The following is a 27,802-nucleotide window of genomic DNA, read 5'->3' as shown; positions in this document are numbered from 1 at the left end:
AACATAATCCCTATAATGCCTCTTCCCGTCTTTTACACTGAAAATCCCTGCAGCTGAGCCATACTACCTTGATGTACGGCTCTGTGTAATTTGGTTATTAATTTCTTATCCCCTTAAAGGGACAGGTCTTGTGTCACTCTCTTGAGTACATATGGCCAAGCACGAATTAACTGGAATGAATGCAGGCGGAAATCAGGAACAAGCCCTGTGCCTGGGGACCCAACCAGTCGCGGCTCGGTAATGGAAACCTGGGACCCGGGATCTCTCTCGGAAATCCTCTTCCTCTATCCGCAATTTCTCCTGGGACAGCCTGAGTCCACCTCCCAGGGGATGACGTGGGGAAGCCACGGGCCTTAGACTTCCCTGAGACCGTGAGAGGTGGCGGGGGAGCGGGCAGCGTGGTCCCGACCACCCACAAGCCAAGCGCTCCCGGCAGCCGAGACCGCGGACGCCCGCCGCCCGCGCCGGAGCACGCAGCCCCCTCTTCCACGCCTCCCCCCCCCCCCCCGCTCCGCCCCGCGGCCGGCGACGCCGGGGAGAGGCGGGGTTTCCGCTTCCGGTGGCGGATTGTTGACGCCTGCGGCTGCTGCGGTGGCGACCGGGCCGTTGGGGAGGGGCTAGTGGGGCCGGGAGACGGCGCAGTGACAGGACCGCCGAGGGTGCTGCTGAGGCGACGATGGCAGAGGGGCCGGAGGAAGTCCGAGGCCGCCCTCCTGGGCAGGACGACGGCGGAGGGGACCCCGAGCCCGTCCCTTCCCTGGGAGGCTCTCCCGCCGCCGCCCTACGCCCCCGGGACGGGCCGCAGGCCGAACCCCAGGCCCCGGGCCGGCCCCCCGCCCCGGGCCTCGCGCCCGCCGCGGTCGCCGCTGAGGAGTCGGGGCCGCCCGGCGAGCCCGGGCGGCGCGGGGAGACGGCCCCCGGCTCCAGTGCGGGGCCGCAGGAGCCGGCAGGCGGCGAGGCGCCCGAGGCCGCCGCGCCGCGAGACAGGCCGGCGCGGCTGAGCGCCCGCGAGTATTCCCGGCAGGTGCACGAGTGGCTGTGGCAGTCCTACTGCGGCTACCTCACCTGGCACAGCGGCCTGGCCGCCTTCCCCGCCTACTGCAGCCCCCAGCCGCCCCCGCCGAGCTACCCCTCGGGCGGTGGCGCCCCCGCCCCCCAGGCCGCGGCGCCGCCGCCCCTCCAGCTGGGCTATTACAACCCCTTCTACTTCCTGAGCGCCGCGGCCGCCGGGCCGGACCCGGGAGCGGCTACCGGCGTCACCCCCGCTGCTCCGGTCGCGGGCCCGGGAGGCCGGGCTCCGCACGCGCAGGGATCCGTCCGGGCAACCCCAGTGAGCAGGGTGGGATCCGGCGCCCCTTCGCGCACCCCGAGCGAGACCGGGCGGCAGGCAGGTGAGAAGCGCGACGGAGAGGGGAGGCGGGGCGGAGCGAAAGGGTCTTGGGGGAGCTCGCTGGTGCCTAGAGCAGGCACACTTTCTCCTCCGGTAACCACGCTGCTGCGCAGATTGGGTGTTTCTCTGCGTCCTTCAGCTGTCGTTTGCCCAGGCCCTAAATTCCCCGGAGTGTGCGGCGAGGCTGCACGGTTTCTTTTTCCTTTAGACCCGGCCCTCCGAACGGATTCCCTTACTCCTGGGACTGGCCGTCTCCATGTGTAGGGAAATCGTTGCTCCCCGGGCTCGCCTCTTGATCTCCGTGCCGTGGAGACGGAGATCCAGAGCTCCATCCTCACGGGGCAAAGCCGCTTTGACGGCCGGCTCGGCGTGGGGGGTGCGGGTAGTGCGGGGAACAATCCAGACGTGGGTTTATTGTGGATGATAGGATGCATGATGATATATAGTAGTATCTCTAGTAAGTAATTGATAGGATAAGTAGACATTACCTGTGTATTAGGAGCAATGAAACTGCCGGATATAAAAGGAGATTTACGTGAAAGCAGGTGGAGTTACGAACCTCTGAGCTCTAAGGGAATGTTCTTTGTAATATTGTCTGTTTACTTCTGGATGGGAATTAGAGTATTTTGTCCTAGTTACATTTTTTAGTTTATTAGACTTTTTGTTTACTTTGTTCAGCCACATATATGAGACAAGAAGTAGTTTTCCTCAATTTGATCCCATTCAGAACTTAAGAGGTCAGATTGATAATCACTGGATTTATTACATAGAAAAGCAAGACAAACTAAATGAAGAGGCGGTAAAATGAGGAACAGGTTAGTTACTTTGTACTAGTAATTGTCTATACTTAACCTTGGTTTTTACTAAAAAATGTTTAATTTTGTGTCAGAGGCTTGTGATCACCAGGATACGCTTTTGAGTCCCTAATGAAATGTATTGAGTGCCTTAAATAATTTAATATCTACTGAAATTATTTTTTAAACCGTAATTGGGTGAAAGCAAACTTTAAACTGTTCAGTAAATAGTGGAATAAATACCATGTGCTATTGATGGAGTCAATACCAGTAATTGTTGCAAGGTTTTAACTTCTCTTTTTATTAGCAAGTTATACCTTGACTTTGTGTTCTCCATTTATTACCTAGCTTGGGTTCCAAGGCTTATGTGAAATGAGTAGTTTTCCTAACCTTTTTTTTTTTCATTTACAGGCAGAGAGTATGTTATTCCATCCTTGGCCCACAGATTTATGGCAGAGATGGTGGATTTCTTTATTCTCTTCTTTATAAAAGCAACCATTGTCTTAAGTATTATGCACCTCAGTGGAATAAAGTAAGTTAAGGCTATTTGCAGAAAGGTTTTAATGTCTACTGTGTAGAGATCTTGTTTTCTGAAGTTCTCTTCATGCCTGCAAATGGACAGTGTGCCAGTGTCACAATTTCTCCTATCGGGAGCTCCTATAAGGACTTGGGCATATTTTATTTCTTGGTTTTAAGAAATAAATACAAAAAAGAGAAAAACCCTTAATAAGTTATGAAAGATCTGTGGGAATCTCACCTATCAAAAGTAGGTAAACATTTGATTTTTTTTTTATTCAACCATTCTGTTAGACTAGGCATTAATTTCCCTCTCACTATCCTGTTCAGAGTAAAAAACAAAAACATAAAGAGCTTTGGGTAGATGAACTGTTGATAATCAATTAGACGGGCATTTCCAAATGGGATTGCTTACACAACGAGGCAAGTCCCAAGTGAACTGCAAAGTGAGCCGTTTATTTGAATAATCCTCCTTTCATATTAATAATTATATAGCAGTTATCATTTGCTAAGCCCTTTCTATATGCTGAGCACTGAGCTCACTTCATATGGATTCTTTAATTGTATCACCAGTATGAGATGTAGAGGTTAATACCTCCTTTTTGTAGATTGAAGTTAGGGTTTACTTCAAGAAGCTAAGTTCAGAATTTATAAATACAAAGGTCATAAGTGTCAGTGTCAAGATACAAACCCTTTGGTAAAATTTCAGGGCCTTGGGCGCCTGGGTGGCTCAGTTGGTTAAGCGACTGCCTTCGGCTCAGGTCATGATCCTGGAGTCCCGGGATCGAGTCCAGCATCAGGCTCCCTGCTCGGCGGGGAGTCTGCTTCTCCCTCTGACCCTCCCCCCTCTCATGTGCTTGCTCTCTCTCATTCTCTCTCTCTCTCAAATAAATAAATAAAATCTTTAAAAAAAAAAAAAATTTCAGGGCCTTTGCCAGGAACCCGAGTTTTACTGCGATTCCTCCCTGTCTCTCCCTTTCTTTCCCACCACCCACACAGCCAGCCAGGTACCAGCTCCTTACTTTTCAGGCTCCTGAATAGCCTTCAACTCAGACCATTTCCCCTTTACTGTTTCATCGTCACTGCTTCTTCCTAGTCCAGTGATTGTCATCCCTCGTCTGGATCATAGCAGAAGTCTTCTAACTGGTATCTCAGTTTCCCGTCTCCTGTTCTATCTCAGTCCAGTCTCTGATCTAAAATCAAAGAGATCATAAATTCTGAGTCTGCCCCTCTCCCACCTTAAAACTCTTCAGTGATTTCTTAACTGCCATCAGGTTAAAGTCTTGTCTTCATATCAATTAACAGATGCTCTTATTTCTTAATTGCTATGACCTTTTATACTTAATATTTGAGCCATGCCATACTGCTTACAGCTTCCATCACAGCCTCATTCCAAGCCTTTCTCTCTTGCTAGTCTCTCCCTCCTGAAACTTCCCCCTTCTTAGTCTGGCTAACTTCTCTTCATCCACAAGATGGGATGGAGAGGGAAGGCTTCACTCCTTAAGTTAAATGTACCTGGTATGTGTTTCCCTACTATCCTATGGTTCTCTATCATCACCGTCATCCCACTTTATTATTACTTAGTTGTTGTTGTGCTTTGTCTAGTAGGTAAGAGTCTCCATGAAAGCAGAGATCAGGTTGAGTCCCCGGGGCTAGTACAGTGCCTGCTCACGATAGTGCTGCTTATTTGTTGAACAAGCTAATGAATGTTTTGTGAAACTAAATGGGTGGGAACCTAAAGATTAGTTTAGAATTTCAGTTAAAGTTTGTGACAGTAATGGAAAAAATACCAATGCAATTGCTCTGGTAACTAATTCTTTATAACCCAAAACTATTGTTTTGTGTAGGGATATCTCCAAGTTTGCTATGCATTATATAATAGAAGAAATAGATGAAGACACATCGATGGAAGACTTGCAGAAAATGATGATTGTGGCTCTTATATACAGATTGTTAGTTTGTTTCTATGAGGTAAGCTACTGACTCAGCAAATTTTCACGTTTAACAATCTCATTTTAGATGATCAGCCCAACACAAAAAGTAATGGAAATTTATAATTATTCATGTTTTTGTCAAATATCTCTGTTTTTTAATTTTTTCCAAATGTTCTTTAACATAAGCTTCAAGTTAAAAAGTAGAACTTTCTGAGTGGTGACATTTTACAATTTCTTTGTGATATATTTCAGTCTTGCGGCCTAAAAATACACTTGCAAGTTGGTTGTGGAACTTGAAATGTATTTTTCCATAGAAACAACTTGCTTAAAAAAAAAGTGGGTCACAGAGAAATACTGTGGTAGACGTCTGGTGTATTGAGGGCATAAGAGACCTGCAGAGAAGCCTTACAGCGTTAACCTGTCAGTATTCTCTGAGATTCTTTCAACTTGAAAATTTTAAAACATGAATAACATGGCAAAAAACTTCTCTTTAAAATTGGTAGAGTTGAGCTAGTGAATTATTTTTACATTCTCCCTCTTTCCTTAGATAATTTGCATTTGGGGAGCAGGTGGAGCGACCCCAGGGAAGTTCCTGCTCGGCCTTCGAGTGGTGACATGTGATACATCTGTGCTTATTGCGCCGAGTCGGGTTCTAGTGATTCCTTCCTCAAATGTGAGCATCACAACGTAAGTTCTTTCCTTGGCTTAATTTACTACATACTTAGGAAAATAGTAAGTTTTAAGTGTAGAGTTCAATTCAATATTATTCAGAAGTAATACCATTTGATATAGTATTTTTAGGATGTTGGTATTTTTTTCTTCATGGCATGTAATAGACCTACCTTTATTGTGTTTAGAACTGAAAAGTTTGAGGTTTTCTTTCTTTTTTTTTTTTTTAACATTACATCATTAATTTTTGATGTAGTGTTCCGTGATTCATTGTTTGCGTATAACACCCAGTGCTCCATGCAGAACATGCCCTCTTTAATACCCATCACCAGGCTAACCCATCCCCCCACCCCCTCCCCTCTAGAACCCTCAGTTTGTTTCTCAGAGTCCATCGTCTCTCATGGTTCGTCTTCCCCTCCGATTTCCCCCCCTTGATTTTTCCCTTCCTTCTCCTAATGTGCTCCATGCTTTTCCTTATGTTCCACAAATACGTGAAACCATATGATAACTGACTTTCTCTGCTTGACTTATTTCACTTAGCATAGTCTCCTCCAGTCCCATCCATGATGATGTAAACGTTGGGTATTCATCCTTTCTGATGGCTGAGTAATATTCCATTGTAGATATGGAGCACTGAGGTTTTCAATTGTTGTAGAACTGTAGACCCCTCTTCAGTATACAATTTCAAGATAATCATTTTACAGAATAAAAGTCGTGACAGGGTTTGGGTGGTGGTGCTGTCTTTATCAGTGCTTTGGTGCTCCGTACCCAGTTCGATTATTCTCTAAGTTGGTGGTTGTTGGGCCAGTTACTAATCTGCCTTGAGCCTCCAGCTTCCATTTGGTAATAATACATGTCATTATCCCATCCTGAATGGGCAGTAAGAGTTTGGGCTGATAACGCACGCATGCACCCGGCTCTGGCTCTTAAGCGATACGAGAGAGCTTGTCATGCTGCAGTACTCAGGGCTAGCTATTGGCGTGTGGCTCTGTGGGGAGGTACAAATAGTGATAATGAGAGTTGTAGAGACTTAAGTAGGTGGCAGTTAGTTGAGCAAAACAAGATACTGGCTGGAATGCTGCCTGAATGATTCAGAGCTGGGTTGTTATAGAAAGAAATATGAGAGACTCTGGAAGCCTCGATTTTGCAGATATCCTCACATTTCCTTACAGTTTTGTGATTATTATAATCCTGGTTGCTACTTTTAATGAGAGTCAATAAGGGCTGTTTATTGAGCACCTCTTATATAACAGGCCTTGATTAAAACAGTACATATTACCTAATAAGATAGGTACCATTGGTACCATTATCCCCTTTTTACAGATGTGGAGCACGAATGAGTGGTCGAAAATGGATCTGAAACCAACTAGTCTGCATTCAGAGCCACACTCAGCCACAGTGCTTTTTTTGTAGCCTTTCTGTGTGCGGAGGGGCAGAAATCTAACACTGGTAGGATAATTCTCCATTCTGAGCTATGCTTGGAAGCTTTTTAAAGCTTTCTTTAATCACAGCATCCCACAAAGAAAGAATACACAGTAATTTAAACTGTTAGAGCTTCACAGAAGGTAGAAAAGGGGACTACAGTAAGCGTATTAGTGTAGAAGGTACTAAACACACACGAGTGACTATACAGAAGGTAAGTAAAGGGAACAGTTAACTCTTCTAGCAAAATATCCGAGAAAATACTGGAAACCTTTAGTTCACATTCTAAGAAATATTCATTAGTGCTTTTCATGTGGAAGTTCTGAAGTCTTACTCTTACGTTGATGATGTCTTTAGAACAAGCCCAGGTGGTTTGATCAGAATATAATGCTACTTGAAAGTAACTCAGATATTGAAGGTAAAAACTCTCAACACTTTGAATGTATGTTTTAAATATATATTTTGAACTTGGTACAATAGTATTAATCCCTAAGTGGTTGGTATGTAATTTATCTGGTATTTTTTGCCTTAATTTTTTAGGTCTACTATACGAGCTTTGATCAAGAATTTTTCTATTGCTTCTTTTTTCCCTGCTTTCATCACACTGCTGTTTTTTCAGCATAATCGAACAGCCTATGACATTGTAGCAGGAACCATTGTGGTAAAGAGAAATGGGGTCAGATGATGCCCCAAAAAGCCCTGAATTCCATCCTCTCTGGAATAACGACAAGACTAAATTATGTATCAAGGCCATCAGTATCCCTGGGTTACACTAATTGATGATTTAGAAATTAAAGCAGTCACTCCAGGGTGATGCAGGTGACTATTCTGAAAGTATTGATTTTACTTGAATGCCAAAGAACTTTTCCAGAAGAAAAACCTGTTAAATTCAAGTGTTAAAAATTTTTAGATCGAAAAGAAGGCAAGTGGTTTTATAATCAACAACGGACAATATATACTTTCTTAAGATCTAAGGCTTTAGAATTTGCTGAAAGCATTTTCAGCTGTGAAATCTCCAGATGAAACTTTTAAGAAATTTATTTTGGTTTATCCCAAAATGATGGAAAAAGTCAGTTGTGTTTTGTAAACACATTAACTCATCTTTTAACACTTCTTGGGGAAATTGTTGTTTTTGCTTTTGGGGAGAGGGAGTGGGAACACAAATTTGGTAATCCATTTGTCTCCCACCCCAGGAGAAGGTGAGTTAGCTGCAAGAGAAAGGGGCAGCAGATGAGGCAGGCCTAGCAGTTCCCTCACCGGAAGTTTTCAGATCCGTAGTACAGTGTATTGTGGGAATGATGTCACTTTACAAGTATTGTTACTGTTCGAACATGTATTTGGGGGCAAGTTTTGCATGATGATGAAAAAGTATTAAGTCCTATTGCTGTATTATCATTGATTATTTTTAAAGAAAAGGTAAGTTAGTGATTGCTTTGGGGGGTAGGGGGGACCTAAATTTTCACCGTAAATTTAAGTTGAAATTCACGTGCAAGTGTTTTTAGTGCCCTAAATCAAACTATAAGTATGTGGGGTGAAAGGACTTCATCAGGTCGTTGCGTATTTACTGTAAAACAATTTTGCCAGTATGTGTGCGGCATGAGGAAACGTGTTAGTGCTATTCAGTGTCCTGAATGTACCTTCTATTTCTACACCAGGTAGTCACATACTAGCTAGTTTCCTTTTATATTTTATATAGTTCCATGACTTTTGAAACATCAAGGAGGTAAATAATCTTAGTATTTCATGATAAAATACTAGTGGCCTGTGAAATATTAGCATTTTTCCCATTATGAACTATTCTTTCTAAAACAAGGACAAGTACCATTTCCAGACATTTTTCTAAGTTCTTTGGGTCAAAAGCTTATTTTGGGCCTGCCGGGGATGATGTTTTGAGGGAATTGTCTAGTAACGTAACACTTTGTGAATTGCCATTTTAATTTATTCTTCTACTGAAGCAAAGCTTAGTGTTTTAAATGTGTGTGCATGCTTTTGTTAAATGGCCCAGTTAACAGTGTTGAGGTATACCTGAAAAGTTTTATTTCTTAGGCATTTTTTCCAACCCTGACATTGTTTTCCCAAAAAACACTAAACTGTCTTGGACACTTTGTAATTAGATTGCTTAAAAGATCAGTCTGGACTTTATTTTTGGTCTTTAATAGCAAATGCAAGACATGTCTATTATCACTATCAGTTTGTAAAGTGGGTTTTTCTTTGACTTTAAAACTGAAAATATTCACATTTGATGGCCATAGAAACCTTAACAGTGTCCTTATTAATGCCTCTTTATTGTAAAATTTCATAAGCCATGTTTTTCAAAATAATTTTATATTAAATCCAACATCACTGAAAGCCTATTCAGTGTGTCAAAGTACTCAACAGATCATTTACTTGTAGCCCCTGGGAAGATATTTGAAGTGTTATGGCCCTTCACAGTAGACAGACACATTAGGAAATGTTACATAAACTTACCACTTAGTAGTGTATACATTAGCATTAGTGGATACACTCTTTTTGCCACTGATGGGGAATTCAAGTTGAAGTGTCCATCAGCCATGTAGCCCTGGAATAGATCTTTAATGTAGAATTTCCTCTCAGATAATTGGAAGGTTTACCATCTAGGCTACTGTTATTTATATAGCCAAACAAAAGCAAATAAGTAGCCCAGTTTAATTTCTTAGAATATTGCACATTTGCTCTAGGAGTTACTCAGAATCCCATCTGTATGTAGGTTCATTTAGAGTCCTCTAAGGATCCAAGTTATACAGCCCTATAAAATGTAAGTATTATTACTACTTTGCCTTTACAACAAAATGCAAGTGTATTTGTATTTTGAATTCGGCACTTAGGAAAAGAGAGTTTGATTTCCAAATCTTTGGGGGGAAAATGACAAAACAATGGGGAAGAAGGGAGAGTCACTTGTTTTCTCTTAGGGTTGTGAGGGGTGGAGCCTCCGTCTTTTCAAAAACACTTTTCTATTTAGTATATTTCATTTATAGAAATGCTGATTTTCTGTGTCAAAGTATAGTTCCCATGCTGAAGCGCTAGCCTAAAAAGGCAAAAAGAAAGTTGTTTTCATAGTACTACAAACATTATTCATCACTTTTACAAGATAAGTAACAAGGGAACAAAAATTAGAAGTCAAGCCAAGTAAGAACACTGTTGCAGTGAATGGGCCCTAAATAAAACCACAGAACAGGCAGTTAGCGTGGGCATCTAGAAAACCTCGGTCCCCAGGACTACAGGCGGCCGGCTCGAGCGGCGGGTGCACCTTGAGAGAAGTCTGACGCGCTAATGTCCAGGCCGGGCTTAGGGAAGTAAACGGGAGGATGGCAGGCCTTGATTTTTAGACTAAGCTGTGACTATAAAAATAAAGCCAGCACTTTTTGGGATAGCAACCCTTTAAAGTATCGCCCAGCTGCTGCTTGTGTCGCCCTGGTTCAGAAGTCATTTCTTTCCACCTAAACATTTACCTTCCAGTTTTACCCAGAGATTTAGGATTAGAAAAAAAAAAAATACATTATACTTGAGGGCCCCTTTATCTAAATTGTAACACTGAGTCTTCAGTGTTTATTGCTTCAGATGACAAGTTGTTTTAACTCTGCTTTAAAAGGACTTGTTCCCTTAAGTGACTTGTGTGGGTGTCTTACTTACGCATCAGTATTTCCGGCAAAATGAAAGGAGAAAGGAGTTGAAACTACTTGCTACTTGGGAGTGGTGGGCTTTTTGGGGGGGGGGGGGTATTAAATGTTTTCATTCCACACTTAGCCCTATTAAAACAGGCCATTGTTTCCTTTTGAAGAATAGGCCCAAATAACAGCAGTCCGTATTCCTGAAATCTGACAAGTACTTGCCATTCCCCATCCCCTATACCAAAGGCCACCATCTTTCCAGTATGTGCTTGTCTGGGTGAAGTTCCTCATTCCAAACTATGTATGTATATATCCTCGCAGTTCATTATAGTAGGGCTTGACCCACAAACAGTATCTGATGGCCTGCCTATAAATAAAATTCAGCATTCTATTTTTAATAATTTGTATGCCAGTTTGTATTCTTTGTCTCAATAAATACTTGATCACCAATGCTTTTGTTTTTTGACTGTTAATTTGAAATCTGCTCTACAGTCTTCTGCTTAAGGGAACCCTTGCTTCCAAATACAATTTTCTAACGTTCCCCGCCTTTAGGAGAATGGCAGTCAACTAGAGTGCTTTCAGAAATAGAGGTCTAACCCTCCCCCAAAAAAGCCTACCTTTTGGGGTATATTCTTTAAGCACGTCACTCAGAAGTTACCCATAGGTGACTTTGCTTAATGTTAAACTAATCCTGTCCTTAAAGTGGTTAACCATCCTAACTATTATGCAAGATACTAAGGACCCAAGTTACACATGGGAAACCAGAAGTTCAAAGTCTCCTAGCTGGTAAATGACTGAGCTGGGCAATTTAAATCTAGTTCTGATCTTACAAGCATTTCCTGTTCTAGAGAAGGAAAACAGGAAATAAAACAGGTTCCTCAAGAAGAACACAGATAATAAACTAAATGTAGCTAAACAATGGCCTGGTCTGAGTTCTACAATGTGCTGTTCTGAGCACAGGCACCAATTACACGTTTCTGGAACTACGCACTACAGTGGACTGAGGGGTGCCCCATAGTACTAGTAAATTCAATTGGCCTGTGTTGGCTGGACCCAATACGCTCGTTTTCTCAATTTTACTGTACCAAATGTCGGTTTCCATTAAACACACAGGCTAACCTTTGTAAACTTCCCATTGAGTTTCAAACTTTAAATAGGCCCAGGAGACAAATGAGGTCATGGGGATGAGAAGGGACAGCTCGGTAAGTAGTCACTAGTTCTACAATCCCGTACGGTGACCACACTTAACGGTGGTGAGCACTGAGTGACGTACGGAATTGCGGAATCACGCTGTATGCCTGTAACCATTACAACATGGTAGGTCGTCAATACTTGAAAAATAAAAATTTTTAAATTAGCATTATTTGAAACTAAAGTGTTGGACTAATTTACAGCCTGGTTACAAACGGTTAAAATTAGGCCAGCACTTTAATTTCAAATAATAAAATCCTAAGTACATGAACAATTTCAGGAGAAAATTTGTAACAAGTATTAATAAGCAGCTAGCTTGAAGACATTTTTCAGTGGCCTAAAGTACACTTTTTCTTAATGCCCCAAATCCTAAATTACCAAAACAGCCTGGCACCTGAGGTGGCATCCTCATGCCTGGAGCTCAGGCATTCGAAGTCCTCCAGCGTGAGAAGCGGGCTCGCTTCCTTGCCGTGCTACCTCCCCTCCTTGCACCAACTGCCTTCAGGTTTCACTTGTGGAGGGAACGTGGAACCGAGGCCTGCCCGAGACCGCGGTTACAGCCACAGAGAGTGGCTGAGAAGTGTGTCTGCGGCCGGAGCCGGCCCACGGGGGAGATCCCTCTGCCGGGCCCCGAGGGGGGGGCGGGGCGGGGGCGGGGTGCAGGGTGGCGGATGGGGCCGCACTCATGACTGTCTTCTGCAGACACGGCGCGCAGCGTACGAACGAAGGCAGTGGGACGTGGAAAATCCAAGTCCCAAGTCCGAGTACAGCTCTGCCGACTACAGCTTTGGTGCCAGAAGATTTCATTTTTAAGCCACCTTAAGTATGATTTTCAGTCACTTGTTTTGAAGAATACTAAGTAAATATTTCTAGCACATTTCTTATGAAAATCTTCCCCAGAGTAGAAAGCCTAATATTCCCGTTCATACGGGCCCAGAGAATGACTGATAATGAACGAACCTGCCCTTTATTTAGGCGTGAACCAGATTTCCAGTATTCATCATCATTTGCCCCCAAACAGGCCTGTGTCAAATGTGTATTATTAATAAAGTGAGAATTATAAAATGTTTACCCCCACAAACGAGCATCTGATAATGGCCTAAGATGTTTTCAATATGCAAAATATCTTTTCAAAATTGGAAACACGTACAAAAAAAGCTCGTAAACATTTTGAAGTTCTGAATTTGGACTTCAACCAGTTCTGAATCTGGACTTCAACCAGAAGTTCGGCAAAATAAAAGTCCGCGCAAAATAATTCTGTGCTCAAATTAAGTGTAAAAATCAGCAAATGCTGTCCCAACAGGTCTTTTATGGACCACAGATCTAGTTAGAAAAAAAAAAATCGGTAAAAGAATTCCATGCATGGGTCTCTAAGACTCGATCAATAAACACTGTCTAGTCGCCTCTCAAGGAAGATACAGATACAAACAGAAATGGTTACGTGTGTTTATTTTCAACTTTTAAAAAGGTATGTCAATTTATATGCAAAGTAGGCGTGATTCCTAGCACCAGACAAAAAGCAGGGTACCTTCTCTCTGTTTTACGTTCAGACACTTCCCCCTTCACTTAGGAGTTGTCCAAATCACTTAAATGTATTCTTTGGAATTTCTCTGACCATGGCGAACCTTTACAAAAAAAGGTTCCCTTCCATTAACACGGGTACCTTCATTTTAAGTTAACACTAGAACAAAAAATATTTCATAATTTTTTATTGATGGCATTTATCCCATGGTTTAACATGTTAATTATACTGTAATAAACATGGCTTTAATATTAAACTTTTCCTTATTATCCAAAGTCACCACAGTCCATTTCAGTAAATATAAAAATATATGCTTAATACTTTGTACAATACTGGTTTTTGGTCCAAACAAAACTGGATCAGAAAAGCCAATAAATTCACTTTAAGAATCCCCAATTTTTTTTTAAAGATTTCCAAATGGATTTAGGCAACTTTGAATAATGGGATTTACATAATAAAATCTGAGACAAGACTAAACAAAGAACAAACAAATTTTCTAACACAAAATTAAAATTTCAAGTTCACAGATTTATGTTATGCCAAAAAAGTACAGAAACAAAATTGTATTTACACAAGTTTCATAATAAAATAATGAAAAAGGCAAGACAGGTGGTAGGAGAATGAAAATATAGAAAGAGCATGTAATTATTAAATGGAGAACGCACTAGATCTAGTAAGTCCTTAGCATGGACCATTCTTTAATCAGGCTTCCTCTATCAGAAAATTTTAGTGCACAATACACCCAACTCACTCACTTCACACATACACCAGCACAAACTCAGCATAGAAATCATTCACTTCCACAGTCTCTAATCTATACAGAATTCCTCCGGGATAATTACAATTCCAGCGCGTTCCGAAAGCGCGCGCGGGCGCACCGAGCGCTGCGGCCGCAGGCGGCCCGAGGCCACGCCGGCCGGGAGCGGGCTCTGTCCCCGGGCGCCGCCCGCCGGCGCCGCCTCAGCGGATGATGTGCGGGACCCCCCTTCCGCTGAAGAATCAGTCACCAATCTAGCTTTTGTCTTTTTTTTTCTTTTTTTTAAGGGAGGGGGGGGAGGGCAGGGCTTCTGTAAAGAACAGGGAGGGAGTCCCAGACGCGGACAAGGCCTCGGGCGGCCCGGCTTGAGGCGGCCCCTCGCCCGTCCGCGCCGGAAGCCGAGCGGCAGGGGCCCGGCCGCCGCCAAGCGTGCTGTGCGACGCGCCGCCCCTTCACTTCCGGCGCCTGACGGCAGTCTTTATCTTGCGGCCAGACACGGACGTTCCAGAAGAAGAGAACACGTTTTTGCCGTTGGACCTGTGGGAAATAAAGACTGCATTCGGTGACCAGGTGCCCGGGAGATTTCGGAATCACCACAATCCTACCTGCGACCGGCGTCGGGGGGGGGGGGGGAGGGGGAGGCGCGTCGGGACGGGGGGGGCGCCGTGGACGTAAACTCGGGCCGTCAGCGCGCATGCGCGCCCCGGCGGCGCGGCCGAGGCCCGGCTCCTGCGCACCTGCGCTGCGGGCGGGCGAGCGACGCGGGGGCACATACGGGCCTCGGCCCAGCCACACCGCGCCCCTCGGGGACGCGAGCAGAACGCGGTCGCAGTGCGGCGCGCGCGCAGCCCCACCGTGCCGGAGCCCCGTCTCACCCCACTGTAAATGCCGCCGCAGGCTGCGAAAACGGGAAGCCCCCGGAGCCCGAAGGCTGCGCCGAGGCCGCAGCGGGGCTCGCATTCGCCGCGAACGTGAACACTCCCGACGGGCTGGTGCTCGTGAAGTTGAAATTGGTGGTGCTGCCGCTGCCGAAATGGAAAACCGAACCTGTGGTAGTTAAAGCAGAAAAACTTCACGACGGGCAGGAGGGCAGTGTTTCCAGTAAGGACTCTGACCTTTACGTACAAAAACGGGGGAAGGATTAAGCTCTCTTATAATCACTTAATATAAAGAAAGTTACAACGAAGAATTTTCTCCACCGACCCACACAACATACTTAAAAAAACGCCCTTGGACAAGTGACCCAACTTACCCACGACCAAGGAGGAAAGGGCAGAAGAGACTTCCGGTTCAAGATAGTGGAATCAACACACATTTAGCGCTAACTTCAAAAATTATGTTAAAATAATAGTAAAGGGATTTTTACAAAGCTGGGGGAAAGAGGAGACAACAACAACAACAAAATGGAGATGCTGGGAAGCTGACTGGAACCAAGTACTAAGCTAGCAGCAGGGAAAGCATAGACGCAGTTCCATTTACACTCAACATACCCAAAGGCTTGGGTGCCAGGGCCCTCTGGAAGGGAGAATGAAGGTGTGACTATAAAAAAAAAAAAAGAGGAGAAGGAGGAGGATGGGAGAGTATCTGTGTAAGAAGCAGGCACCCAGATCACTCCCTTCCCAGTACCAAGCAAGATGATAATTCTCTACCCCAACAGAACAGAACGTCAGTCTCTGGAGGGGTCTCTGAACTAGGGGCTCACACACAAAGGCAAGGGCATCCTATCAAAACTAGAAGGATTAAAAGTAAGTTGATGTAATGAGCACGGACAGCTGCAGCCTTCCTCCCAGAGCATGGGCAATCAGACGTGGGAGTACCCTCCAGGCACGACGGGAATGGGAATAACCTCTGGGGAACCTGACCTTCTAGAAGGAAACACCTACTGATACTAACATCCATGTCCTCCCAAGTAAGCAGGCCCGTCAGACAAACCTACAGTGAGATTCATGATCTACGAGCCTATCCATGCACAAAGAATTATCAAGTGGTACTTAGGTGTCCCATGCTCATAAAATTTAAGTTGAATAGGAAAAAATATTTGCAAACCATGTATCTGATAAAGAGCTGATATCCAAAATATATTAAATTACCTTCTACAACTTGATAGTCAAAAAAACCAAATAACCTGATTTAAAAATGGACAAAGGACTTGACCAGACATTTCTCCAAAGATGAACAAACAGCCAACAGACACATGAAAGGATGCTCAACATCACTCATCGGGCACATGCAAATCAGAACCACAATGAGGTGCCACCTCACACCTGTTAGAAGGGCTAAAAATCAGACAAGAGATAACAGGTCGGCGAGCACGTGAAGAAAAGGAACCCTGCACTCTGTTGGTGGGAATGCAAACTGGTACAACTGGAAAACAGTATGGAGGCGCCTCAAAAAAATTAAAAATAGAAATACTCTATGATCCAGCAATCCCATTCTAGGTATTTCTCCAAAAGATTTGAAATCAGGATCTCGAAGAGATATCTGGACTCTCGAGTTCACTGCAGCATTATTTATAACAGCCAAGATGTGGACACAACCTAAATGTCCACTGACAGATGAAGAGATGAAAACAACGTATATCACACACAATGGAATACTATTCAGCCTTTAAAAAAAATATGCAAAAACATGAATGAATCTGAAGGACATCATGCTAAGTGAAATAAGCCAGTCACAGGACAAATACTGCAGGATTTCTCTTATATGGGAAACCTAAAATAGCCAAACCACAGAAGCGGAGAGAAGAAGGGCGACTGCTGGGGGGCGGGGTGTGTGTGTGTGTGTGTGTGAGAGAGAGAGAGAGAGAGAGAGAAATGAAAGGAATGGAGAGGTGCTCTTTAACGGGTGTGAAGTGTAGTTACACAAGATGAGGGAGTGCTAGCAATCAGCAGTACAAGAGGGCGCCTGTAGTTAACAACACTGTATTAATACACTTAATTTGCTGAAAGGATGGATCTCATGTTAATTCTTACAATTAAAAAAAAACAAAACAACTGTGAGTAGATAGCCAAGAAGCACCAAACATTTGAGAAAAGTATTTCGTAAGAAACACCAAGACCCAAACAATAATAGAGAAAAGCAATTTGTAGAGAATGGACTAGAACAATAGCTTAAAGGGGAAAAAACGAAAACCCACACCTCATCATTAAGATCCTCAAGAGATCAACAGGTAACAATTCTGAAACAAGAAGAGAAGAATATAAAAAGGATACATCCGCAGAAAAAAGAACATTTAAAATTAGCAAAAGTAAAATCTTGACCAAGGGGAAGTAAAAGATAAATGTAAGAAATCTTCCCAGAAAGGACAAAAAGGAAAAGAGAACAGAAGTTAAAGAGTGAGGCACAAAAATCGTCAAAGAAGTAATTCCAGAAAGTTCCCAAGAATGGACGTTCACAAAAGGACAGACTAAATTCCTCACTGTCAGTGGGTAAAAATGGATCCAGATCAACGACCATCCTCCTGGTAAGTCAGAACACTGGAGGCAAAAGAAAAGATCCAGTGAGATTCCAGAAAGAAGAAATGGGTCCAAAAGCAAAGTTCAAGAAAGACTTCCAGAGCAACTAGGAGGGAGCCAAAAGTCCAGCATGGAGAAATGCTTTCAAAACTATGAAAATTATTTCCAATCTAAATCTGTATTCAACCGAAATCTTACCAAACACAGGCACAGAATAAAGATACTTCCAGAAATGTAAGGTTTCAAAATTTTCTTCCCTGAGGACTTAAGAAACCACTAGAAGATCTGCTCTATCAAAACAAAAGAATAAGAAAGAACAAGACACTGACATCATCCAGGAAAGAGAGGAAGCTAAGGGCAATCCCAAGAGAATGGTAAAAAGTGGTACCAAGACCACAGTTAAATAGCAGGCCTAGAAAGCCCGGTAGAAGGAACAGGTCAGATGATTCTGTGAAAAATTTCCTTCAAGATACTAAATAACAAGCAGCCAATGTATTTGAAAATACTGAGAAGTGATCTCTAAGAAAGGGAGAAGAGCAAAAGTTATGACTAATGATAGGTACAAAGAAATTATTAACAGAGAGGGATCACTGGTGCTGGAGAAAACAGAATTCTGTATAGAAAAGAAAAGCACGCTGTATCACACAGCATCTGCATCCTGGAAACACTCATCTGAGCACACAACGGCCACTCGAGGAGGAGGAGAGAGAGGAGGAGGGAAATGGCACTTGTGTGAAAAGCTACACTCTGCAATTCACGTGCTGAGAAGAATCAATCCTGATTAAAATGGTTAACATACGTCCCAGCAGAAATTCTGCTCCCTGTACTGACAAAATACTAATATCCAGAATACATAAAAATATTCCTGCACATCAGTAAGCAAAAGTGAAACCACCAAACAAAAAAACGGCCAAAAAAAAATCCTTATAGAAACAATTCACAGAAAATGAAATCCAGCAGAATCCAAATATGAGAATCCTCGTACAACGTAGTAAGATGTGAATGGGCGCAATCCATCAGGACAAGCTTGCGTTATTTTCCGAAGTATAAGATATGCATGCACACCTTTTAATTTGGCAAGCCTTCTCCTGGGTGTATACCCTAGAAAAATATGCATGTGTGCCCCAAGGCACATACACAAGAATGAGCAGAGGTGCGTTTCCTTTTTTTTTTTTTATTTTATTTATTTGACAGAGAGAGACACAGCGAGAGAGGGAACACAAGCAGGGGAAGTGGAAGAGGGAGAAGCAGGCTTCCCGCGGAGCAGGAAGCTCGATGCGGGGCTCGATCCCAGGACCCTGGGATCATGACCTGAGCCAAAGGCAGACAGCTCAACAACTGAGCCACCCAGGCGCCCCGCAGAGGTGCATTTCCTAATTGCTAAAAACAACTCCAACACGTTCATCAACAGTATATGGATAAATTGTGCTATGTTCATAAACTGATTTACTCTACAGCAGTGAAAATGAACAAACAGTATGTAATAACATGGAGGAACTTTACAAATAAGAGTGAAAGATGCAAGAATCAAGAGACTGAATACAGTGAGATTTCCATTTATGTAGAGTTAAAAATAAGGCAAAATGATATTTTGTAGAGCTTCACATATCAGCAGTTAACTTTAAATAAAACCCCAGGAAAGGGATCACCATAAAAGCCAGGACACATCAGAGCAAGGAAAGAGAGGCACATGAGCAAACAGGGAGCAGGAGGGGCTACTGGTGGTGGGCTAGCCACACGTCTGCTCCACCACCACACTGCTCATATCTGTCCCATGCTTTTCTATAGGAAGTCTTATTTTACAGTTAGAAAAGTATACATCCTACAGTTTTGAGGAAATAAATCCTCTTAGTACAATGTGATTAGCCATATTTAAACACACACACACACACACACACACACACACACGAATGTTCATTTAAATACGCAAGTCAAGCATCATCAAACAAAGTGTCCTGGGCGCCTGGGCAGTTTTGGCCCAGGAGAGAACTGGAGTGGGGGCATAACCTCCTGAAGTAAATCCAGTCACAACGAAGATTAGAAAATGCGGCTGAAATCTAGGCTGGAGTACTCCAAAACTCAAATGGGGAGAAACGGGACTGAATCGATGCTGCACCTCAAAGAGTAAGAAATACCTACATGTCAGTCTCATGCTTTAATGCCTTAATGTGCTTCACTGTATGAAAATTGGGAATGTTGTTTCTAGGGAAGTCCAAGCATGTACTTTTCTATTCCAAGTACAAGAGACATTTAAAGAAGTAAGACAGGGGGCACCTGGGTGGCTCAGTCAGTTAAGCCTCTGCCCTGGGCTCAGGGATGGAGCCCCAGGTCAGACTCCCTGCTCAGCGGGGAGTCTGCTTCTCCCTCTCCCTCTGCCGCTCCCCCTGCTTGTGTGCGCTCTCTCTCTCTCAAATATACAAATCTTAAAAAAATAATAAAAAATAAAGAAATAAGACATAGGCATGGTTTTAAAATTCAGAAACATGCTATCTGCATTCAAGCAGACGCTAGGGACAGACACCAGGCTACTTGCAGACAAGCAGGCCCTGGGTACAGAGCAGGGCACACTCACCGGAACTCGGAGCTGCCGCGGAGCCAAACGCAGACTGCCTGGGCTGCGGTCCGAACGCAGGAGGCTGGCTACTGCTTGACACAGTCCCAAAGGTAGGCGGTGCAGGCTGAGAAGCCGCAGAAAACAGCGCTGCTGCCGAGGACAGAGCTCCAAAGCCTGGGGGATTAGGCTGGCTGGCACCTTGACTCTGTCCAAATGTCGGAGTTTGGTTAACCCCAAATGCTGGACTGGCAGATGGTGCTGAAGGCCCAGTGCCAAATACAAAGGAGGATCCTAGAGGCCCAGAGAAACACGGATATCACTTAATAGCTACCATGAGATAATCCTCAAGAAACATCTATAAACTCGGCAGCAAACTTCAAGCTTCTTTTCGGACACTTACCTTGCTGAACAGATCCCATCAAGGCAAGGTTTGAATATTAAGAATATAATTCTCTCCATTATTTAGTGAAACCATATAGAATTCACATCAACAGAATGGTCTATTAGCAAAAATCCCCACCTTCGCAGCGAGATTTTTTCAGGTAGAGGGACTGATCTAAGAAGACACGCGATCTCTCATCAGATGATCTACCACACAGCAGAGACCAGCTAGTGTTGTCCTCATGTACATGCTACATACTGGGGACGCGTGTCGAATGAAACACTCCCCAGTTTCTGGTTAACAACCTAACATCTCAAAAAGAACACTTGGAAAAACTAAAGATGACACTGAGACTAGAGAAATTCCTCCCAAGAGTTAATTATGTTAAACCGAACCCAATATACACGATTCCACGCAGTGAACGGTTACAACATCCCGGGTAAAGCCGGCCTAGTGGCGCCGGGCCGTTCTCTGGTCACCTGCTACGTCACCTGCAGAGAGGCCAGAATTCCAGCCCGTCCAGCTAGCACACGCACGTTCTTCCTTTGTCACCGTACCTGCAGAGCTGGATGTGGTCGTAGCTCCGAAGCTGAAGCCGGAGGCCGCGGTGCTGTTGCTGCCGGCTCCCGGCCCAAAGACGAACGGGGTGACGGCCGCGCTCGACGTGGTCGCTGGTTTGCTCTCTGGAGAAAACAGCAAAGACTGAGGCGCGCCCGATTCGGCCGAGGTCCCGAAGGCAGAGCTGGCCCCGGGGTTGCTGGCCTGTCCGAACACAAAGGTGGGCCCGGGTGCGCTGGAGGCGGCGGGGCTTCGGAACACGGCCCCCGCGGCGGCCGGCACGCTGCCCGTGGGAGCGCCGCTGCTCAGGAAGGCGAACGCCGGCTTCGCTGCCCCTGGATCTGCAGACACGAACGACGGGACACACAAGACCTCTGAGCGCAGGCAACCACACAGCACTCTCTGCTACGCTGCAGTCTAGTCATTCGTGAGAACACAGAATCCTCACGTCTTGTTAAATACATTCATTCAGCACACGGACGTGTTCTATCACATTTTGATGTGAGCCAATATATCCGTCTTTTCTTTTATGGCATCTTAGATCAGGCAACTTTCAGCATTCAGATTAATAAGGATAAAAAGCATCCCTCAATCCCACACATCAAACTGGAGCTACGTCTGGGTAACTGTTCAGATAGCGGGAGACCGCGTGCCTCTCGAGTTTGCGACCGACGTTAGCAGGGTCCTAGTCCCCCCGACTGCTTCACTGGCTGCCCAGTGCAGCCTCCACGCACTCATGTGCAACTCCACGCTTAGGACATGGTAAATTTCCACATCCATGTGCATCTGTTCCCTCTACAGTTACTGTTCCTAGACTGTTGAATTACCGTGGCTTCGCAGTTCAGTCTGCCGTTAGCGGACTGAACCTGTTTGTGTGCCTGCCCCTCCCTGCAAAACTGCTGGGGCATTTGCCCTTCCAGGTGCATTTTAAAATGAGCTTAGCTTGTCACACCCCACAAAAGTTCCTCTCGAAACGGAAACGGAGGCTTCCAGCTCTGGAAGGCATCAGTCACAGGACAAAAGGCCCGGCCCCGGGAAGACCGTCTGCAGGGCCGTCCTGGCGCCGTGTGGGGACAGAGGGAGCGACCCCGGCAGCAGGGCCAGCGGGTCACATGCAGCCACGCGATCGCTACACTGCACGCCTGAAACTAGTGATGGGTGTGTCAACCACACTCAACTAGACACAAACCCGAGATGATGCTGGGGGCGCTGGGAGGGAGAACACGCTCACTCAGGAACAGGTATGAAAGAGGTCATTTGTCCAGCTATTTCTTGCTGATTTAGAGGAAAGCTACTGGTTTTTATACGGTGAGCCTGAAACCACCCACCTTCCTGAAGACGCTTTTTTTTTTTTTTTAACCATCCCAATGTCGTCTCAGTTCCAATACGGTCTCTAGACAGGCTGCTCGCGGTATGGTATGGGCGTTAGTTTGATTTACAGAAAGTGGAGCACGCTGGCTCACTTTCAAGTTGGTTAACGGGAGCTTAAGAGTGTCTGTTTCAATGGAAAGAGTATAGTGATACCATGATTACATTTGATTAGACCCAATCTTATTTTTTATTCCTTTCCAAATCGTATATAATTTAGTATTTATTTTCTTATTTGGAGGGTGTTTTGAATGTCCAGACAACGGACCAAAAAACATCCACTGAATTCCATTCTTTTTTTTTTTTTTCAGGTTAATTTTTCATTTCGTGTTTCCAATGTATTATTTTGAAGTATTCGTGGGTGTTCTATTTGCTTGCCTGTCTGAAAACATCTCTATTTTGAATTCAGCTGGATATAAAATTGTAGGATTAAGACCATTTTCACTTTGAGGACACTGCTCTATTGTTTCAAGCACAAATTCAAAGTCTGATGACAACCAGCTTTCCCTCTCTGAAAGCATTCAGGATTTTGGCTTTGGTGTCCTAAAATCTCACTGGTCTTTGCCAGTGAGTAGGCCATTTCCATTTTTAAGGCCAGGGTCTTTCTCTGCACGTTGGAAATGGTCTTCTGTCACACTTTGACACTTCGTCCATCCTGCTCTCATCTGCTACGCGCCCCTCCTGCGATGGCACTCGTGAGCTAGCAGGACTCCGTCTCCCTGCACTTTTGCACCAGGCCCTGGGAAATCCCAGTTCACCAATCTATGTTTTTTCTGCTCCTCAACCCACATAATGATTTTATTTCACCAACCACATTTTTAAGTTTTTTAAATGCTTTCATTTTTCCTTCAGGATATTAGTTTTCATAACTGCCTCTGTTTCAGGGACCAGTTATATTTGTTGTCTATGCTCCTTAAATGCCTGATGATGACTGGTTAGCTCTACTTGTGAATGAAGGCCTGTACATAAAGACTGAGTTAGAAAATATTTCATGAGCCTACGAAGGCAGGCCTGTTCTCCTGAATAGTATGCCAATTCCAACTGTCAGAGCTCAAACAGAAGGGAGAAGCATGGACAGATGTGCAACCCTGTGGGCTTGCAATCAGAGCTGTAGAAAACACCATCACCTCACGGGGGTTTGGAGCGGTGAAAACTGAAAATCCTATGTCCTTTCCAGAGAGTTGTTACAGGTCTCTCTCAACTCTGTTCAGTGTAAACCATTCCCTGACCTGCTGCATTTGTCCACAGATCAGAGACGCCTTGTTTAAAAGAAAAAAAAAGTTTTAATACTTACCAGCCGTAGTATTGGTTGGAGTTCCAAACGTGAAAGTGGCTTTTGTTGGCTGTTCCGATTCCTTCTCAGATGGTTTTGCCATACTGAAACTAAAGGTGGACTTTGAAGAACTCTCATCTTTGGTTTGCTCTGAATTTCCAAAGGAAAACACTGATTGACACTTTGGCTCTTCACTGTCAGCTTTCTTCCCAAACACTAGAGAAGTAGAAGTGACTGGCTCTTGCTGTTTCTCTTCTGTCCTTCCCAACACAAACAATGAGGCAGACGGCAGAGGGGCGGGTTCTATGCTGCCAAAAGTGAACCCTCCTTTGGCGGCAGGCATTTCTTCTTTTTTGGCTTCTGACGTCTTACATGCGAAAGGAGCCACTGAAACACTCTTGGTTTCTAGGGTTCCAAAGCTGAAGCTGCTCTTGTTCTCCGAGGTCACTGCGGTGTTAGTAGCAGCAGGTGTGGGGTTAATAACACCAGTACCAAAGCTGAAGCCGGCAGATGAAGATTTGGGTAGTTCCTCCTTCTTCTCTTGCTGCCCAAGATTGGACACCCCAAACTGAAATGGAGCTAACGAAGCTGTAATACTTAAACCCGAAGGAAGTCCAAACTTAAAATCATTCTCATTCTTACTGTCTTTTTTAGCTTCTTCAGGTTTAGACTCAGACGAAACTCCAAACTTAAAATCTCCTACTGGTTTAGGAAATTTAAAGCCTTCACTCCTGGAGTTTGGAGACTCAGAATCTGAAGACGCTCCTACTTTGAAGCCTCCCTGATCTCCAAACTTAAAATTTCCAGTGCTTGAGAAAGTCTGAGAAGGCCCCGAAGTGGATGATGGGATACCAAACTTGAAGGATGAGGCTGCGGGGTTCGAAGACGAGGAAGATGTGCCAAAGCCTTCAAAACATAGAAGACACCACACAAAGACACGGAATTAATGCTATCCTCTCAAACAAAATGTACCCCTGAAGAACAAAGAGACAAAGGAATAACTCTGGAGGGGCGCCTGGGTGGCTCAGTCGGGGAAGCGTCTACCTTCTTAGCTCAGGTCATGATCCTGGGGTCCTGGGATCGAGCCCTGCATCAGCCTGCTTCTCCCTCTTCCCTGCCGCGCCCCCTGCTTGTGCTCTCTCTCTCTCCCAAATAAGTAAATAAAACCTAAGAAGGAATAACTCTGGAAAGCCTACTTTGAAGAGCGTTAGCCACGTCCGTGACCGCGAAGTAGCAGCCCAACGTTCGGCAGGAGCACTCCACCTCACTCCTTCCAACTACCCTCACAAGCCGTTTTCGGTCCGTGACACTGGCAGAGATCAAGCAAACCTCATAAAGCAGTGTTGGTGAGGAGTCTAGGACTAACAGACACTTTATACATGACACATAGATGTGTAAATTAGCACACAATTTTGGAAGGCAACTGTCAGTATTTACTAAAAATCACAAACACATGTATCCTTTGACCCAGCAATTCTACAGCTAAGTCTTTTTTTTTAATTTTTTTTTTTTTTTTTTTAAGAAAAGCAGACAGCCACAGGTAGTCATTTGGATGCATCTGGAGTCTTGCAAGTTTGACTACCCTCCGTTCTCCTACGAATGGACCTTGAGAGTTTGTCTGGAGGTTCTGGCAGGGGAGCGCAGCTACTCGTACACCCCTGACCAGAGAAGGGCCCTCCTCTGCCTGGGAAGGTCGTCCTCTTCGACCAGAGCACGCAGCTTCGGGAGGGACATACGTGGAGCCGTGAGCAAGGAAGGGGACACCCACCTGGCCAGCCAGATCAGGGTAATCTGCCCTGGTGACCAGTGGGGTGAAGATAGGTCACAGCCAGATCGCCCTCACACCCTAAGTCTTTATTTTACTGTAAAGTAAAATAAAATAAAAAAACTTTATTTTAAAGATAAACTCACAGACAAGCAAAATGCCATATGCAATCCCAGGCAGCTGTAAATGAAGAACAAAGATGTGTCCAAGCTAGCCACGGTAAAATCAAGGGGGCAAAAAGGCAGTAGGATATACAACATTTTCTAATAAAATAGAGGGAAACAAGAATATACAGGTAAGAGTATATTTGCTTATCATGTTCATAAAAAAAGCTCTATTCTGAGTTCTAAGAAACTAACCACAGTTCTTCCCTCTGGTGGGGGAAGAAGGATGGAAAATGAACCAATGGGGACAAGAGATACACTTTTCACTATGAATCCTGTCATAATTAGAGTTTGAAATCTTGTGAATAAAGTTCATTATCAAACACTAAAAAAAAAAATCTTTAGCATCAAAGTACCAGAAGAACTGTGTGAGCAGAAGCAGTACTTAAAAAGACAAACAATACTATGTTGACAAGATCAAAGTCTTGGTTTCATAATGCTTTTCTGTAGCTGAGTAAACTAGAAATGAACAGGCATCACTGGAGTGCTGAGATATTTATCCTTTACCCTGCTTACCCACGTATAAAGACAAATGACAGCCACGCTTTAAAAGCCCTCTTACCTTCAAATCTCCCCCCTTTAATGATGACCCATTCCTTTCTTTCCCTAAGAAACGTAACTAAAAAATTATCAGAATCACAGGAGCAAGCAGTATTCTGCATGGTCTGTAAATACATTAAGTGATATTAGACAGAAAGCTAAAACTGAAGGGGCTAAAGACAATAATTAACTCATTATCACCTCTGCCTCAAAGGCTCAGATTTGAAGGTATGGTGATTATAGCACAATAGGGAGAGAACACGGAAAAAGGATCACAAGGTTAACAGCTACATAACGACCTCAAGTGGACTGGAAAGTAGTGATCTAAGACACCCAAATGCAGTGTTTGGGGTTTTATTTATTTATTTAATTTATTTATTTTATCTATTTGAGAGAGAGACCAAGCACGAGCACCTGGAGGGGCAGAGAGAGAGAGAGAGAGAGATGGAGGGAGGGAGAATCTCAAACTCCATGTTGAGTGCGGAGCCCAACATGGGGCTAGATCTCACCACCCTGAGCAAAACCAAGCGTCACTCAACCGACTGAGCCACCCAGGCACCTCAAATGCAATGTTTTTCAAACCAGTTGTGTCCCTTTAGCCATGTAATTAATTTAGTTGGTTGCAACCAGCATTTTTCTTCTAAAATGAAAAAGAACAGAAATAGGGTAACTTAAACATACTAAAGTATTGGTTTGTGATACTTTTTGTTCAATCATAAAGACAAATACCCTGTGCATGTGATAGGTCACAATGCAAAAGTTTATTGATTGGTTTCCAGTCAAAAGAGTCTCAAAGCCACTAGTCTAAGACATGGTTACAAGCTGATAAAGCTCGGCATTCTTTCTTTAGTGCCCTCACGGTCTCACCTTTGAGACCTCCTCCCTCACCGATTAAAATCTTTCTTACCTCTCCCTGACTGTTCCTTCAGATCTAAAATTTCTGCTCTTTCCCAGCTTGATCAACCTTTTGACTGAAATGTACCTCGTATGAAATACTAAGTCATAAAGGGCTATGAAGACTTGAAAAATCTGGCCTCCAGCGACAGTTTAGCAAAAATTGTTTTTAGAGATTCTTCCTTTGTATTTACGAAACAAAATTATTAAGAGAGTTCTTTTTCTGGGACATTCTCTGGGAAAGCAAAGCCCAAATCTAGCTTACTTACAATAAGGTTCTCAGGGCATAAATTCCCAGTCAGATTAAGAGTCAGGAAATTCATCTAGATGCCAAACGTTTGTTAACAGTTAGAAACAAGTTATCTGCAACTCTCTCAGACTCAACACAAGATAGAATAGTCTCTTGCCAGGTGAAGAAAAAAAAAAAAAAAAAAAAACACCTCGCTGCTGACCAGGAAATCACCCATCTTTACAGTAACTCAGATGTGAGCTAACAGTGTCCAGAACGAGATCTCATTTTACGTGAATTTTCAATAGAGAACAAACAATTTAAAAACTGAAGCTGTTTGCGAATATTTCACTTTAAAATGGCAGTACGAGGAGGCACTGCCCCAATGCCTTACCTTTAAACTCAGATTCTGTGCCTGGCTTTGCGCTTTTGCACGCCACACATTTGGTAGCATCTGCTTTATTCTGTACCAGGCACACGTCACAGTCCCAGCTGCCCTCGGGTTTCTTGAACTTGTCTAACCCCAGGCAGCTTCCAGAAGACAGAGAGGCGGGGACAGTGCTGCTACCTGAAGCAGGTACCGAACTTCCTAAAAAACAGCAAGGAAACACATACAAATTCTAATTCACATTATGTCAATATCTTAAGGCATCACTAAGTCTAAACGTTCAATTAGTGTTTCCTATTAAGACAGATAAAGTGCCAGAAATATCAACTTTACACTGTTAAAAACAGTATAGACAGCTCAGATTTCTTTTAATCTTACAAACAAGCAGCTCACACTCACCTTGCCTAG

The 27,802-nt window shown here is 44.1% G+C and overlaps 2 protein-coding genes across 9 annotated transcripts in view; one reads left to right on the top strand and one right to left on the bottom strand.

Annotated features, from left to right (window-relative positions):
• Nucleotides 1–577: 577 nt before the first annotated feature.
• FAM8A1 (family with sequence similarity 8 member A1) lies at nucleotides 578–10,804 on the top strand. Of its 3 annotated transcripts, none has more exons than XM_045866327.3 (5): nucleotides 578–1,391; nucleotides 2,596–2,716; nucleotides 4,548–4,671; nucleotides 5,182–5,307; nucleotides 7,266–10,804. In XM_045866327.3, exons 1-5 carry the CDS (start codon nucleotides 677–679, stop codon nucleotides 7,347–7,349), a joined length of 1,170 nt encoding a protein of 389 aa, XP_045722283.1. In that variant the 5' UTR covers nucleotides 578–676; the 3' UTR covers nucleotides 7,350–10,804. The 3 variants fall into 3 exon arrangements, with proteins under 3 accessions (XP_045722283.1, XP_064453207.1, XP_045722282.1); XM_064597137.1 differs by lacking the exon at nucleotides 7,266–10,804 and adding an exon at nucleotides 6,627–7,248 and having other exon boundaries at nucleotides 5,182–5,321; XM_045866326.3 differs by having other exon boundaries at nucleotides 582–1,391; nucleotides 5,182–5,321.
• Nucleotides 10,805–12,977: 2,173 nt separating this feature from the next.
• The window catches only part of NUP153 (nucleoporin 153), a 77,371-nt gene continuing 62,546 nt past the window's right edge, over nucleotides 12,978–27,802 (bottom strand). For 2 of the 6 annotated variants that reach the window (XM_045866322.3, XM_045866324.3), the window contains exons 17-22: nucleotides 27,401–27,595; nucleotides 23,436–24,320; nucleotides 20,773–21,114; nucleotides 19,852–20,124; nucleotides 14,700–14,871; nucleotides 12,978–14,361 (exon numbers count right to left, since the gene is read on the bottom strand). In XM_045866322.3, the coding sequence (XP_045722278.1) occupies nucleotides 14,277–14,361; nucleotides 14,700–14,871; nucleotides 19,852–20,124; nucleotides 20,773–21,114; nucleotides 23,436–24,320; nucleotides 27,401–27,595 (1,952 nt within the window). In that variant the 3' untranslated portion in view covers nucleotides 12,978–14,276. Of the gene's footprint in view, nucleotides 14,362–14,698; nucleotides 14,940–19,851; nucleotides 20,125–20,772; nucleotides 21,115–21,151; nucleotides 22,269–23,435; nucleotides 24,321–27,400; nucleotides 27,596–27,802 lie in introns of those variants that run through there. The other 4 variants (XM_064597135.1, XM_064597134.1, XM_054505715.2 and 1 more) reach the window with 4 other exon arrangements.

This window comes from Mirounga angustirostris, unplaced genomic scaffold (assembly GCF_029215605.1).
Source record: "Mirounga angustirostris isolate CCGP_5_RB_7025 unplaced genomic scaffold, mMirAng1.0.hap1 SCAF_8, whole genome shotgun sequence".
In the NCBI taxonomy this organism is placed as follows: Eukaryota; Metazoa; Chordata; class Mammalia; order Carnivora; family Phocidae; genus Mirounga; species Mirounga angustirostris.
Note: the sequence above shows the minus strand (reverse complement) of the source record. Positions and strands in the feature narration are given on the sequence as shown.

What these genes read in the sequence shown, in the direction of transcription:
- FAM8A1 (XM_045866326.3), top strand. Translation starts at nt 677, where the DNA reads ATGGCAGAGGGGCCGGAGGAAGTCCGAGGCCGCCCTCCTGGGCAGGAC. An exon ending in ATGCACCTCAGTGGAATAAA is followed by an intron (nt 2,717 to 4,547) that starts GTAAGTTAAGGC and finishes TGTTTTGTGTAG; the next exon opens with GGATATCTCCAAGTTTGCTA. An exon ending in TGTTAGTTTGTTTCTATGAG is followed by an intron (nt 4,672 to 5,181) that starts GTAAGCTACTGA and finishes CTCTTTCCTTAG; the next exon opens with ATAATTTGCATTTGGGGAGC.